The following is a 14859-nucleotide window of genomic DNA, read 5'->3' on the forward strand; positions in this document are numbered from 1 at the left end:
CTTCAGTGTTCATTCCTTCATCTCTGAGTCAAGACCAAAAAACATGACGCTGACATGAAGGTTTCTATGCTGGTGGCCAATTGGAAAACGTTCCAAGTTTTCAAATTATTTGGCAGTGGAGAAGGATGTCATGAACAAAATGAGCACTCAAATTTCTGCCTTTTAAATCTGTATTTTATGAAACATGGAATTTGACACGTCTTGCTTTTTCTCAGCTGCTCCTGCCTCTTTGTCCTCATCCTCTCAACTCAGTTATGAATTCAACTTTTACTTTAACTCCCTACATATTCTCCTGTAGTTTATGATGAAAATCCTGTTCACTAACTTCGAATCATATATAAGGAGTCTTATTTTGTGTTTTTGTCCAGATCCCATAACTGTCAGCACAGTCTGCATTTAACATGACTTCAGAGAAACAAATGAAGAGAGTTTTGCAAGGACGCAGAGAAGATCTGTGCAGGAATTAAAATGCTTTGGTCCACTTCTCTTCCCTTTTGAGTGTGTGTCTATGTTTCCAGTTACAAGTGGGAGGCCACTTGGTCTGACAGATGTGAGTGATAAAAGCACTCTCAATTTGGACCTTGCTGTGCGTATCTGCTAATAAGATCCATGAAACCACAGAGGAAGTGAGTTTCAGAAGACCCACCGTGGTAATGCTTCACTTCTGCAGACGCTTCCTCTGGAGTTTTACCACCCATTAGGCTTTTCATTTATAACTAAGTGTTTGTACTTGCAAGAGAAAAAGATATGGCCAAGTTTACTGTGAGCACAATACTATGGAGCATTTGTCTGCAAGACACAATAGTTAATAGTGAGTTATCATGTTATTTAGCAGTTATTCTTTGAAAACTGTATTTCATATCATGTCATTATTATAAATGATTATTTAAGGGAAGTAGAAGACCATGGAAATACTTTTTACTTGAGTTCACTTCCGCCTTCTGCTTCTATTGTTTTTTTATTTTTAAACATAATATAATATGATAGAATATAGTTTATATATTTTTTTCCAAGATACATTTTACTTTACTTAAAAATCCAATAATCAAATGTATGTAACTACATAACACTACACTACCTCCACCTGTATAATGGATTTATGTTTACATAAAGCCTTATTTGAAGCAGTAGAAGTTGTGAATAAATGTGGAATATAAAGTTGTTTCCATGAACATGATCGCAACTGTAGGTGTTGCATTCATGTGTAATACAACTGTAATTACTAAATAGGTCATAATAATATACAAACAAATATGTATATATGTAATACGTATTTAAATAATTTATATTGCACTATTGCAATTTGTGCAAACTGTAGAAATTGTTTCATGCAAATATGAAATATGTTCATAACACACATGCCTCTGTATGTGCTTAGTGGTGGAGTGGCGACCTGTCATGGGTGTCCACTGCCTCTCGCCCTGTGCAGCGGGACAGACTCACAACATGAGTGAATGAATATACAATGATATACGTAACACACGAGACAATATCACATTTTCTGTTTGAATTCTGATCATGTTACATCCAACTCTTGTTTATCTTATTCGGTATTGTCTCAGGTCGGTTCCAGCCATTTCACTGAAACATCAAAAATGACCCTGGGAATAAGCAACAACCTGTGATGTAATTGTGAAGGTTGATATGATTGTGAGAGGATATTAGATTACACATCCTCATGCTTTCGCAGTTCCAGTCAGCTGAGAGAGTGGGGCGTTGCCTCCTGAGCTGCTGCTCAGTCCGACACAGGAGCTGCTCTAGGTGCGCTTGTTCGTGCATGTTGCAGCAACAGCACTGGGAGCCGTGAGCACCAGCCATGACACTGTCAGTAATGTGCCACTGCTGTTAGCTAATAGCTGGTGCCATTCAAGTGTCCGACGCTGTTGCCCCTCTTTCAGGGTGCGAGAATCATCAGTTCCACATTTGGAGTCTCACCGCGTGTGGTCATCTGCCAAGTGCAAATCATTGACAAAATGTTATTAAAGGTCACAGTGGGAGATCAGAACAGTTCTCCAGTGGTGATCTGGGGTGGTGGGCTGGCAGCCGTGCTTTTGTCTGCCGCTCTGTGACCCACATAGGCAGCCATGCGTGGCTTAATACGAGACAAACATTGGGGCGGTCAGTAAACAACACCTCCAGCTTGTCGTCCACATTGTTGCACACTTCCTAGCAGGGATTATTCTCTTAATGCCCTGAGAGCTCCCCGACCAGACATGGATATCATCCAGTGTGGAGGCGTGTTGCAGCGCTGAGCTTTAATGCCATGGTGGCTAGGAATGTGTATATTTATCTTCTCCATTTCCACCTCTGACTGTAAACATTGTTTTATTCATTTTTTGAAATGCTTTTGATTTAACTAAGCGCTCAACCAGTGTTAGTAACACAATAGTGATACAATAATTACTTCTTCGTATGTTTAGGCCCTTTAAAAAGATGATACTTTTGTGTGTGTTCAGTTGTCTACGGAGTTGGTACGAAGGAACGACAGTATATTGTGTGTGAATGATTTCTGAGAAATGAAGTTTAAAGTTACACATAAGTTTCAGATTTTCATAACATCAGAAAACCAGCTCATTCTTTGAAACCCCAGCATTTTCCTGTGTGTTTCTGACTGTGAAGGAGGAGAGCATGTGTTTACCTCTCTTAAGTACTGGGCACGATGCATCAGCCTTTTTTTCTCGGTGTGAAACAGTGTTTTGAGCAAGGCGCCCATTTTGTTTGTGAGTTACACTTCATACATTTAAAACTGCATTTTAATGTGATGCTACTCTATGAGTATGTCCCTTCCTAGTCGCACCTATCCACTGCATGACCACACTGAGCATCTCCAACGTTCTTGATCCAGGACTGCATCTGAACCATCTCGCCTTTAATCTTGTCTCCAAACACTTGATATATCTGAAACCGTGTTTAATCGAGAACACACATCTGCTGGAGAGCTACAAACATATTCTCAGTCGAGGCTTTTTTAGGGTCATGTCTGCTTCAAATCAGTCTCTCTGGATTTTTGTCCACTTTCGCACCTTCTACAAAATGAGTTCTTGTTTCATAGTTTTATTGGGTAATGTCAACCATCAGAATGGTGAATGTGTTTTGAAGATCATTCACACACAGCTTCATATTTCTCTAACAAGGCAGGTCAGGGTGAGGGTTTGGCCGCCTGCATCTTATCACGTAGCACGCTTCCAAACTGCTTAGCTCCCACTCTCTTTGTAGTCTGGACCAGGATTCACAAAATATTGCCAGTTGCGCACAAGCGTGCGCATGTGCAGTGTGTAGTGCTGCTTTAGCATTAGCACCACAGCTAGCAAGACAGACAGAAACTGCTTTAGCTTCACTCTCAGTTCATGTGAGACATCGTAACAAGGCAGCGACAGCCTTTGTGCTGACTTGCGTTGTTGTATGACTGTCGTGTTTGGGATTTACCCCTCACCCCCCGACCCTCCCTCCTGCTGTCAGTTGTCAGGACTAAGTGCGGATCAAAGTGACGCTGTGATGTCGGATCAGCGCCGCGGCCCGGCGGCGTGGACGCTCACTCTGGGTTTATTTTAGTCCACCCTCTGGGTGGGGATCTCCAAATATTATGAAAGGAGGCTGAGCAGCCGTCTGAGTGGTCCTGCTCACTCATTAGAAGCACATGTGGGCAGCCGGCTGGCGGGAGCACAACTCTGGCGGGATTCCTGGCCGTGTGGCGCTCGCGTGACCCCGAGGGAGAGGTCACTGCTTGTAGGGAGGCCAGACCATTTTTCCTCAAACCCAAGAGGATTATTTCAAGTGAAGGAATTCAAGTCAAGCTGTTGCTGCAGTAGTGACTCATGGATGTGCCGCCTCCCACATCGCAGCCGGGAAACACTGTATTTCACAACATTGTTGTCGTCCTTGGAAGTGATGACATTGTCTGTGTCCACACAAGTCAGCAGGTCTTCTGGTCCACTCACTTTATTGTGATGGATCTGGATCTATCCGTCTTCATTGTCAGTTGGAAAGAATACCAATTACTTTTTGATCCATTGTCACTTTGGTTTCATGTGTTTACAACTATTTGTCAAATATTTTTCATTAATTTAATTTTCCCAAGAAATGCCACTTAAAATAAATAAATATATATATATATATATATATACATATATATATATATATATATATATAGAATTTTTTTAATGTATCATTTATGTGCTAGTAAACCTTATGTTTCATGTATTGATGCTTCCTTTTTGCTATGTCTATAATATTTTCAAAATCAAAACCTCAAAACATTTATGTTTTGCATCTTTTAAAATGTTTTAATCATGACTATTTTGAGAATCTCTCTCTCTCTCTCTCTCTCTCTATATATATATATATATTCTTTTTTATTATTTCTTTTTTTATTAAATATTAAAATCAAAATATATATAGTACTATATTTCCATTTTGTTTATTTATTGTATGATTTGTAAGTTCTTTATAATAATAAAGTACTCGCATAATTTAAGTACATGAGGCAGCGCCACAACCGTAGCTGTAGCAGGTGCCGCTCAGCTGGTGTGTGAACAGACAGAGGGTGGTTTTCTTAACTGCTGCTTTACTCTTCGGTCGTTTATTCCGTAACACAGTTGTGTATGCTTTATTTATGGTGTTGCCTTTTTCAAGTGTTGCACAAACCTGCTTCCGCAGAGACAGCTACATTCCCTACAAGTGGTTCATGAGCAGGAGTGATTCCTGAGCTGCAGTGGTCTGTGCTTGAGAGGAAAGTAATGCAAGTGAAACGTCTTCACAGGAAACCAGAGAGTGTCTGTGAGCAGCTTGCTGGTCTGCCACGGGATGCTGCTGGTGGGAACAAACCTGGGAGTGACTGTGGCGCTCTCCGTACCCCGACTGCAGGGCATCCCCAAAGTGACAGGTGAGACTGAGAGATTATGACCACCGTCACAAGGTTGGGCAGGATCCATATGCTGCGACGGTCGGTCAAGTGTGGTGCTCGAACCAAACTGTGTTTTATGCAGAATTATGCCCTGAATGAGAGACTAGTGATGGAGATGGTGATCCATTGCTTCTGTCTGGAGTTGCTTGAACGCTCTAATGTTGGTCATGTGTTTGTGACTCACTTGAGTGTCGCGGTTAAGCCGGTGACCAATCACATTTGAGCTGTCTTGATCTCAGGTCGGGGTATGGTGTCCCTGCACGCGCACAATGGACCGGTGAGATTCCTCACCGTGGCGGCTGCTGTGTGTAACCGAGCTCCAGCGCCTCCTTCCTCCACCCCAGCCCCGGCAGAGACAGACGACGGGACCGGCCCTGCCCCTCCGTCGGACCCAGCTCAGGGCGTGTGGCTCGGGGAAGCTGGCTGCACCACCATGGCCCTGAAGGACTCCATCTCCACCTCCTCCTCTGGATCCCTGCCTCAGTCCCAGGGCTCGCTGGAGCACGGGCCGGAGGACGGGGCCCTGTACGACATGCTCCATGACCCGGCCCACTACCGCCGGGGACGCAGGGCCAGCAAGGTGGACGTCAGCTCTCTCCTGGTGGTGTCTGGAGGGCTGGGCCATCGGAGGGTCAGCAAGAAGACCAAACCGTCCCGCCATGACGACATGACATCCACCATCATGATCTGGCAGATTCCTCTGCTGAACATGTGACCCACAGGCTGACCAATACACAACTCTTGCTGGGAAACCACAGGGATCCCAGTTTGGCCCTTCATACTTTCATGTGGCCCACTCTGGAGGCATCATTGTGAGGCATCCCATCCACAGTGTTCCCTGAGGATTTTAGTAAAAAGTACACAGTGACGTTTAAAACTAGAATATAGTTTATGAAAAAAGATTACAATTTTAGTATCTTTTACTGCCAAAAATGACTGTAAAAATAAGTAAGAAATGCAGAGTTGTTGATCTTACTTTATAAGTTCAGAAAACCAAAATTTTTAAAAAGGAGAAATACTTTATGTCATTTTATATTAGCAGATCACAATCATATCATTGGACTTAACTAGGTCTGTAACAGTAAAAAAATATTAAACCAATATTATATAATAGATATCAATGAGTTTTTAATTTAATAATTAAATTTTTAAGGCTACGATATATTTATGATATGATTATAAATATTCTACTTTCCTGTGGGAATATTATTATGGAAATATTTTATTTAAATTTCTAGGAATTCATTAAAATAAGAAAAAAGGGCTGACATTTTATTTGAAATACTCATGAAAACATAAAAATAATCAGAGCGTCTACCTTTGAAATACAAAACAAGAAGTTGTTAGGTTTTTCTCCAGCGAACCTTTGATCATGACCCCGGTGCCTCACTGCAGCTAGTTCTTGTGGAACCAAAGACGTCATGTGTTGAGCAGTTTTTAAATCAGTGTTCATGAGAGTTGGATAAATGTGCTCTGCATGAGAGAAGTTTTCGGGGACTGATCTTCAATGTTACCAAGATATCAGGACGTGGAAAGGTGAGAGACTTCGGGTCGAGCCCTGGCTGGCCGGGGTTCGGCGCGTGGACGCGGTGTTAAAGGGACGGGACGTGTTTATTTGTAGCATCTTTGAGGATATTTAAAGCAAAGCCTTCAAAGCTTTATAATAATAACAAGTTTTATACTTTCTGTATCTGTTTATTAACAAAATATAAACTGTTTAAAAAGAGTCTGTTTGTGTTCAATTGGGTACTATTCTGAAGGGCGTCTCCACAGATGACTTGGCCTGTTGGTAGATCAACCAAGGAGTTGCTTGGTGGGTGACCTGTTGGGCAGCAGTGACCCTTGTGTTGAGTGTGTCACTAAACCCCTGTTGGCATCCAAATCTCCAGAAAGGATTGGAGACGTGGCGCGGCAGAGAAGCTGTGTGTTGTGTTTCATGTTGAAGATTCAGACTTAGTCGCTAATGTAGTCAGGGTCTCTGTATTCCAAACCCTCCTGACCCAACTGGAGCAGCTCACAGACAACGTGACTTCTTGGCCTCACTATGGCCCAGGAGTCTTCAAAGGGAGTCGAAACTCTGAGCAACATCAACCTCCTCACTTTTTAAGTTAGTATTGTTTTTGCTCTAAACAGGTCCCGATATTTAATATTCCAGAGTATGAAGCTTGGCTTTGTTCAGCAGTTGCATCATCGTTCCTGAGGGAAGCTGCTAAAGTAGCTGCTCCAGGAGAACAAGCAGTGGATCACTCCTCTGCAGCGTGACTGTGTGCAGCCACCGCGACATGCCGAGACTAGTAATGTGCTCGAGGGGCTGCAGGAACCGATTCTGAGGCTTCCTGGATCTCTCTGAGCAAAGAGGGTCAAGGCCGCTTCTCTTCTGCGCCGCCCACGTGGCCTGTTGCGCAATGTTTCAACACTGACAGAAATAGTTGAGGAAAGAGTCATTTCTATTGTCGTATATCCAAGTCACGTCTTGGGAAGATAATATTTAACCGCAGGAGCCGACCCAGATTTGTGTGCTCAGCACGGCGCCGCCCGATCAGGCTGTTACAGTATCTGTCCGGGTGCCGTCAGTCACTTGTTCTCTCGCTGACCTTCAGGTTTCCACGGTGACAGTCATCTGTCCTTGTTCTTATAATATCTGCCGAAGCACAGCACACGGCTGATCCCAGACGATTCCCCGGCACACCTCTATTTTTACACTCATCTGAAGGCCAGTTGGTGAGATGCAGTGTCTCCGGAGAGGACATGTATTCTCCACACGTGTTGCATGTGGAGGAAGCGGCCGACACTGTGTTTGAGTTCGGCTCAAACACAGCGTCCGAGGGAGTCATGGCAGAAATACAAATGAGGACGAACGTTTAAATGATTCGCTGAAGCTGCAATGAACCAGATGGCTCTTAAAATCTAAAAAAAAAAAAAATACAGATATATACCTTTTTTTTCTCATTCATTTAGAAACCTCTCATTCATTGTTTAAATATCTTCCTTTTATTTATTAGTTTTCTCTGGCATTAGAAATATGTTTAACCTCATAACCTGCTTTCCTCTTTCTACATTAATATTTAAGTTATCTACCCCTGTTTCCAATGTTTTCACAGAAGAGTAATTTAAATTAGTTTTGAGTGAATTTAGTTGTACTTCTGAGTTTAGTTTTTTGTCTTCAGCGTATCTCATTTAATTTATTTTTTTTAATATTTTATTAATTTACATCATTTTTGCTTTAAAATTATAACTCACATATACATATTTGAATATTTAGAAACATTTTTAATAGGATTTTTTGAGAAATTTATTTCTAGTTGTGTGCATTTGTTTTTATATTTCATCATCATCAGTCACAACATCAGCTCCGCTCAACTTACACAGACTTGAGACAGCTCCAGGGAATATTGATGACTTATCCCTGGATGAAGTGAGGATCTGTCTCCTGGGCAAATGAAGAGTCCTAATGGAGCTTATATTGATTCTTCTCTCACTGTAATGAATCACCTGTTATAGCTGGAGCAGCCGCCTCGTGTTTAGTTCATATTTCAACAACCCAAACTTCCCATCGTGGGAAGAATAAAAGCTCTCTAGTGTCTGGACTCACAGTAAAAGTGGGGAAGCAATGTTAAATGAATAAATAAATAACAATGAATACATAAATGAGCATCCATCAATAGGTACTGACCACTGCAGACATGACTTGAGTGGCTGCTGCCGAACACACTTTAAAAAATCAAGGTCGTAATGTTATGACTCTTCTGCTGACCCCCCAAAAATGACGCATCTATGGGTTGCACCCAACAGATGGAGCGTGTAGGGTTAACGCTGCCAGCCAGGGGGCGTGGTTTAGACCCAACTGTTTGAAAAAAAAGAGAAGACAACAAAAAAAAAAAAAATCCTGCAGCTGACAGGTTGGACAGCCACTGGTCCCGCTGCCCACGCTGGACTCCTCCAGAACCGCGCTGAGGAGGAGGGGGTTCCGGACCTGGGCTTGTCTCACTCAGCGGACCTGAGGAGACGGCTGGTTCACGCACCACACTCCTGTCTGCCACGGAGATCTGGGAGCCACCTCAAGGTTCCGAGGAGAAACAGGACGGATCCATTAAACGGCTCGGTGTCATCGGCAGAAGCAGGTCCGGATCGTCGGTGAGGGGCTGGTCGATGCACTGCAACTGCGCCTCTGTGGCGCGTTTGGTCAGGTAGGTGACACGAAAGGACGGAATCACTGGGACCTCGCTCCATATCCACCGGAACCCGTGTGTTCTTATTTCAGTTTCAGCCTTTTAGTTTTTAAAATATTTTGTTCCACGTCCGGAATCATGCCACACGCCCTTTTTTTTGATATATTGGAATCGTAATTCCGATGTGCGCATGCGCAGGCGCTGCTCCTAGATTAACACAGCGGCGGTGATTATTGCGCTTTAACGGATTGTAGACGTCGTTAATCTCCAGATGTGGTTCCCAAATATCCCTGTAGGGTTCGATTAGACGTTGAATGTCTAGTACCACGCATGAGACTGAAGTTTGAACCTGTGTTGAGCGACATCTAGTGGTAAGTGGATGTTCATAAATGACCGAGCTAAACTGGGGTGAACTAAAAACCCATTTAATGCTCTGACAAACCGCATAAAAACAAAGCCAGATTTGCTCCTATAAAACGAGCATTTTAGTTGTCACCCGCTTATATGTCATTTTACGAGAACTGCAAAATTGTTATTGTTTTAATAAAATCCTGACAATCTTTTAAGATAACGTTTAAAATAAATATTTTTAACCAAGAAAAATATCGTGTTCTGTACTCACTGAAACCCAGAGAAGCTGAGCATCAGCCATCGCAGTGTATTTACTACATGTGAAGGTGGTGTGGAACCTCAAACCTCATGTTTCATCCAAGTCACAAGCTTCATCTGAACTTCCCGATTTACCACCGTTGCTAAGGAATCTCAAAATAATAATTCAAACGCAGTTATGTAACGGACTCATGTGAGGGTGAGGGGGTCTCTGTGTCTTGCTCAAGGGCTTCATATTTGGGGAACTACACTGCCAGTCCACTTTTCATACAGACGGACAGCCCACCAAAGGGTGTCCTCTAGTGACCGGAATATGTAACTGCATGTTTTTTCTTTTCTTTTTCGTCACCACTGCCTTTGTCTCCCTCCCGGCAGGTGAATCGCGCTCTCTAGTCTCCGCTCAACATGCCCCGTGAGCAGCAGACCCACTGACCAGGATGAGCGAGGGGCAGAGAGGAGGGGGGGTGACTGCGGCCCACACTGACGGAAGTCATGTGTCTGGATTCCTCCAGGACGACCCTGTCTTTGAGAAGGAGTACCTGCTGGACGGACGGCTGATGGCAAACTGCCGCGTCGGTCCTGCGACTGGAAACGGCTCAGCTAAAAGTGACCTGCTCCCTGGTGCTGACGCAGGTGCTGAGCGGCACTGTAGCCAGATCCACAATGGCGCCAGACCCAAGCAAGAAAACCATCAGTCGTCGCAAAAGAAAGCGGCGCCGGACTTGGTCATCGAGGTGGGCGGTCAGACCATCAACGCTCACAAGTCCGTTCTGGCCGAGAAGAGCGACTACTTCAAGGCCCGGGTCTCTCGAGACATCCTCAAGGTCAAGGGGGTCAGCTACAAGACCCTGTCCACTTTGATCGACTATATCTACAACGGCAGCATGAACGTTTCCAAGGACAACGTGGTGGAGGTCATCACGGGGGCGAAGATCCTCCAGATCCCCTGCGCGGTGCAGGTGGCCATGGAGCGCATGTCGGAGCAGGTCACGGCCGATAACTGCTACGAGATCTTAACCATTGCGAAGAAGCAGCGACTGAACGAGTTGAAGGAAACGGCTTATGGGTTCATGAGCGACAACTTCCTGCAGGTGCTCAAGGACCCGGCGGTGTACGGTCGCCTGACGGGGTCGGAGCGCGATCTTATCCTGAAGAAAAGAATGGAGGGGAGAAAGACCCTCATGGCGGCCGAGATCAACGACGTGTTTGATCGCGTCGGGAGTCGGCCGCCGAGTCGCTGCAGCAGCCGACCCCAGAGCCCCTTGTCGGTGGGCTCCCTGGAGGAGAACCACATGATTTACTGCTTCAGTGAGACAGAGAACGACTGGCGGGCTCTGACAGCGATGCCCGAGGACGTCAACACGAAAGGCTGTGGAATCTGCACCATGTTCAACTACCTGTTTGTTGCTGGTGGGATTAAAGGTCACGGGGAGAAGGGGAAAGTCTCCGACAAGGTCTTCTGCTATAACCCTATAACCAACCGCTGGTCTGAGATCCGAGCCATGAGCCAGGCCCGGGCGCAGCTCAAGCTGGTGTCCATGGATGGGTACCTGTATGCCATCGGTGGGGAGTGTCTCTTCACCGTGGAGAAGTACGACCCTCGTATGGACCGCTGGACCTCAGTGGCCCCTTTGCCCAAAGGAGCCTTCGCTGTCGCTCATGAGGCGACGACATGCAGCGGAGAACTCTACGTGTCGGGCGGCTCCCTCTTCTACCGGCTTCTCAGGTACGACCTGAAGCGGGACGAGTGGCAGGAGTGCCCGTACAACAACAGCAGGAAGAAATCCACCGACATGGTGGCGCTGAAGAGCTTCCTCTACCGCTTCGACGTGAGCCGCGAGCAGGGCATCACCGTCTTCAAGTACAACACCATCGTGAAAATGTGGCACGACTGCGCCTCCCAGAGGCTCGGGAGTTCCCTCCCCTTCCGCTGCGTGGTGATGGACAACTGCATCTACTGCGTGAACAAAAGCCAGACTCTGGTGTTCGTGGTGGAGGAGGACGGCGCCTACTTCGTGGAGGAGCCGCTGAAGGCTCCTGTGGAAGCTAAAGGAGTTCTCTTCCCCTTCGTGCTCACGCTGCGTGAGAAGGCTGAGAAGGTCACATAAGAGTTGGACTCGGTTCCCGCTGTTCGCTTTGGATCTCATCGCCTGTTTACAATGGAATGTGTTTGCATGTGTAACAGGATTAAGCCTTAAAAAAACTGCTGACTTCACAAAAACTTGCTCAGTCCCTTCAGGATTTTGCTGCAGTACTGAAGAGCTAGACTATAGAGGCAGAATCGGTCTGCAGTCCAGTCCACCATCCCTTAACTTGCAAACAGAACCAAGAGCGCCACCAGGTACAGTTAAGAAACACAGTCAGAAAGGTCCCTCTGAGCGGTTCCCCAAGTTCATTTGCACATTTTATCTGCACAAGGTGAAGATGCCTTGCTGTTTAACTGTTTATCTTACTATAAACGTAACTGCAGTAAAACTGTAGCTGTTATACAATTTAAATTCAAGTCGACTTCCTCTCTGCGCACTGAATCATGGAATGACAGCGAAATCTTGAGGCGACTGACTTGTGAGTGGTGAACCTCCAGTGTTGTGGTGTACTTTTCCACGCCAACATGACAAGGACCTGACCGGTGTTGCGGCTGTTAGAAAGTGCCCGCTTTGCGCCCCAGAAGAAGGCGTCCATGCAGAGCAGCGTCGCTGACTTCAGTCTCCCACAGTGTTTCTGGGGGAACTCGTTCTGAGGGCCTCCTCCCACTTGAACACCTCACTAGAGAGGCATCCAAGAGACATCCTGACAAGATGCCAGAGCCATCGCAAAGGGCTTCTTTACTATGAGTCTCTCCTTCAGTAAGAAAAAACTCATTTGTATCCCTGATTTTTTTCGGTCTCTAGATACTGTCTTTTGGCTCAGCTCTTTCTTTGACCGATCTGTCCTTCCATCTCTGTCCTTCCCTCACTTGTGAACAAGATACTTCTCCACCTAGTGGACGATCTCGGGCATTATATTTTGCTCTAACAAATGATCTATGCGACAACCAAAATTCCCGACCTTACTGTCTTACTGACCTAATTCTGTCACATAATCTAATCTAATCTGATCTAATCTAATCTGAACTGTCAGGTGGGTGTGCTGCGGTGCTGTGGACAGCTGTTAAAAGTGCTTTCAGCTTTCACGTTCCAGCAGACATCTTTCTTACTGTGCAACGTGGACAGTCTTCCTCAGCCTATTTTTTTTAAAAGAGAAAGATGTGGTGTCTCCCTGATAGAAACTCTTCACTGGAGGGTTTCCAAATGATAAACCACAAACATATGAACCTTCGGATCTTTGGCAAATCGTGGCTACAAATTTAGAGAAGCATCACAATCTGAAGCACAACAAGGTTTGGAGATAAAAGCACAATAACAAAGGTCCTATTTGAAGCATTTACCAAAGATTTAAAGACAAATGCCCCCAATTTCTGTGAGAAATGACTCAATATTTAACTTCAGATCGGCTTTAAAAACCCTCCACAACTCCTGCTGTCATGTTCTCTGATGCTGTTATTCGCTGCTGTTGTCATAGTGAGAGATTTAGAAAGGAGCTGATGCTTTTCATAAGATTTGTAACGCAGTTCAGTTTTGTATGGGGCTTTGGATCTGCTGCTGTGATGGACAGTGAAGTGAACGCTTTTATTATGCAAGTACATGGATGTGGGGAATTCAAGCTGTTGGATAACGTTTGAAAACAAGTGCTATGAATAAAATATTTTGTGTCCAATAAGGGCGTTTTGCTTGACTCGCTTCAAGAAATTGAGAAACACTGCCATCTTGTGGAGAGGAAGTATAACTACAGTCTGACGCCACGCCGTTTTCTGCTAATAAAAAAGACACTATCTATTATCTACGAATCAAGCTTTGAATTGGTGATATTTACGATAAAGAAAAAACATTATTGGAAGTTCCGGAACTTATTAACAAGTCACATGTTCCAAACATCATGATGCATCACATTTAGTTTAATTGAGCCATAAATGTTGGATTATATTAATTTAACTGAAAAATATTGTCGTCATAGGACAGTTCAACCTGGAGAACATATACATATTTTTGTATTGATTACAATGCTGGAATACCTGAAATAAAATAACTTGATATCATATTTATTTTTTCTAGTTAGTTACTCTAACTAGAAAAACTTAAAATAACAGATTTGATCTGATTTTGTGTTTTTCCCCTGCAATATAAGAACCTGAGATGCCAACCTCTTCGTCTTTTTCTTTCGGCTTATGAAATAATAATCAATTGTTTGTTTAAAAATAGGCTCGTTCACTCATTTGCCATTGTCCGAATTGCCTATATTTTCTCTGGAAAGAATCCAAAAGAATTAAAATAGCAATTACTTCCCCGATGAAAATGCACCTTCACTGTCGAAGGTCATTTTTTTCAACTGCTTTAAAAAAGTACGCAGTTTAACTTGATTTTCTCAGCTAAATATTATAAAAACTGATTAAAAATAGAGTTTTATCTCTTGATTTATGTGCATACTATCATTATCATTTATTTTTTTAGTGTTTTTTTTTAGCCTAACGACGACACTGACATCCCATTTGTGGAGCGTATAAAGGACTGTTATTATCCCAGTTTATTGTATCTCCGTTGTCAGTGTAGTATTTGACCACTGGAGGGCAGTAGAAGCCCGCTGTAACCGATCCACTCCCGTCCTCCTATTCGCTTTGGGTGTTCAGCTCACCACCACTGCAGATCACCGTTGGGATCATTTGCCACAACTAAATAAGAAATCTTTCTCACGACTAAAAAAGAAATCGTCTCAGGAAAATTACATTGTTGTGTTGAAACAAAGGCGATAAATAACAAGTGCCAGTAAATATTATTTGTCGTATGAATGCGTTGTTTGCGTGACAGATTACTACAAAAACGTTGAAGTAACTAAAAGAAAGTGAGATCCTGTTTTTCCCATCTCCATGGTGACATCCATAACCTAGTCACACTGGAAGATGTATGGTCATAAGATGTTCGTAAAAGTGCCGGCTACATGTAGAAGATCCTGTTACACACCTATATTATTGACAATTTAAATAGATGCTATTTAAGACCCTTTAAATGCAAATGAAAAATATATTTGGATCAACTTAGTTTGTTTTGTAGTCTGGACTCAATGTCCATAAATTGGTGTCTTGAA

General features: G+C 43.9%; 2 protein-coding genes across 3 annotated transcripts in view; both read left to right on the plus strand.

Annotated features, from left to right (window-relative positions):
- arhgef10 (Rho guanine nucleotide exchange factor (GEF) 10) overlaps positions 1-6714 on the plus strand; it is a 43174-nt gene extending 36460 nt beyond the window's left edge. Inside the window, exons 28-29 of one of the 2 annotated variants that reach the window (XM_053845658.1) lie at positions 4760-4882; positions 5143-6714. In XM_053845658.1, the coding sequence (XP_053701633.1) occupies positions 4760-4882; positions 5143-5618 (599 nt within the window). In that variant the 3' untranslated portion in view covers positions 5619-6714. The remainder of the gene's footprint in view (positions 1-4759; positions 4883-5142) is intronic. The other variant, XM_053845659.1, reaches the window with a different exon arrangement.
- Positions 6715-8773: 2059 nt separating this feature from the next.
- On the plus strand, positions 8774-13640 carry LOC128747329 (kelch repeat and BTB domain-containing protein 11). The gene is made up of 2 exons (XM_053845152.1): positions 8774-9090; positions 10057-13640. Exon 2 carries the CDS (start codon positions 10119-10121, stop codon positions 11787-11789), a length of 1671 nt encoding a protein of 556 aa, XP_053701127.1. The 5' UTR covers positions 8774-9090; positions 10057-10118; the 3' UTR covers positions 11790-13640.
- Positions 13641-14859: the final 1219 nt, after the last annotated feature.

Source organism: Synchiropus splendidus, chromosome 16 (genome assembly GCF_027744825.2).
Source record: "Synchiropus splendidus isolate RoL2022-P1 chromosome 16, RoL_Sspl_1.0, whole genome shotgun sequence".
In the NCBI taxonomy this organism is placed as follows: Eukaryota; Metazoa; Chordata; class Actinopteri; order Syngnathiformes; family Callionymidae; genus Synchiropus; species Synchiropus splendidus.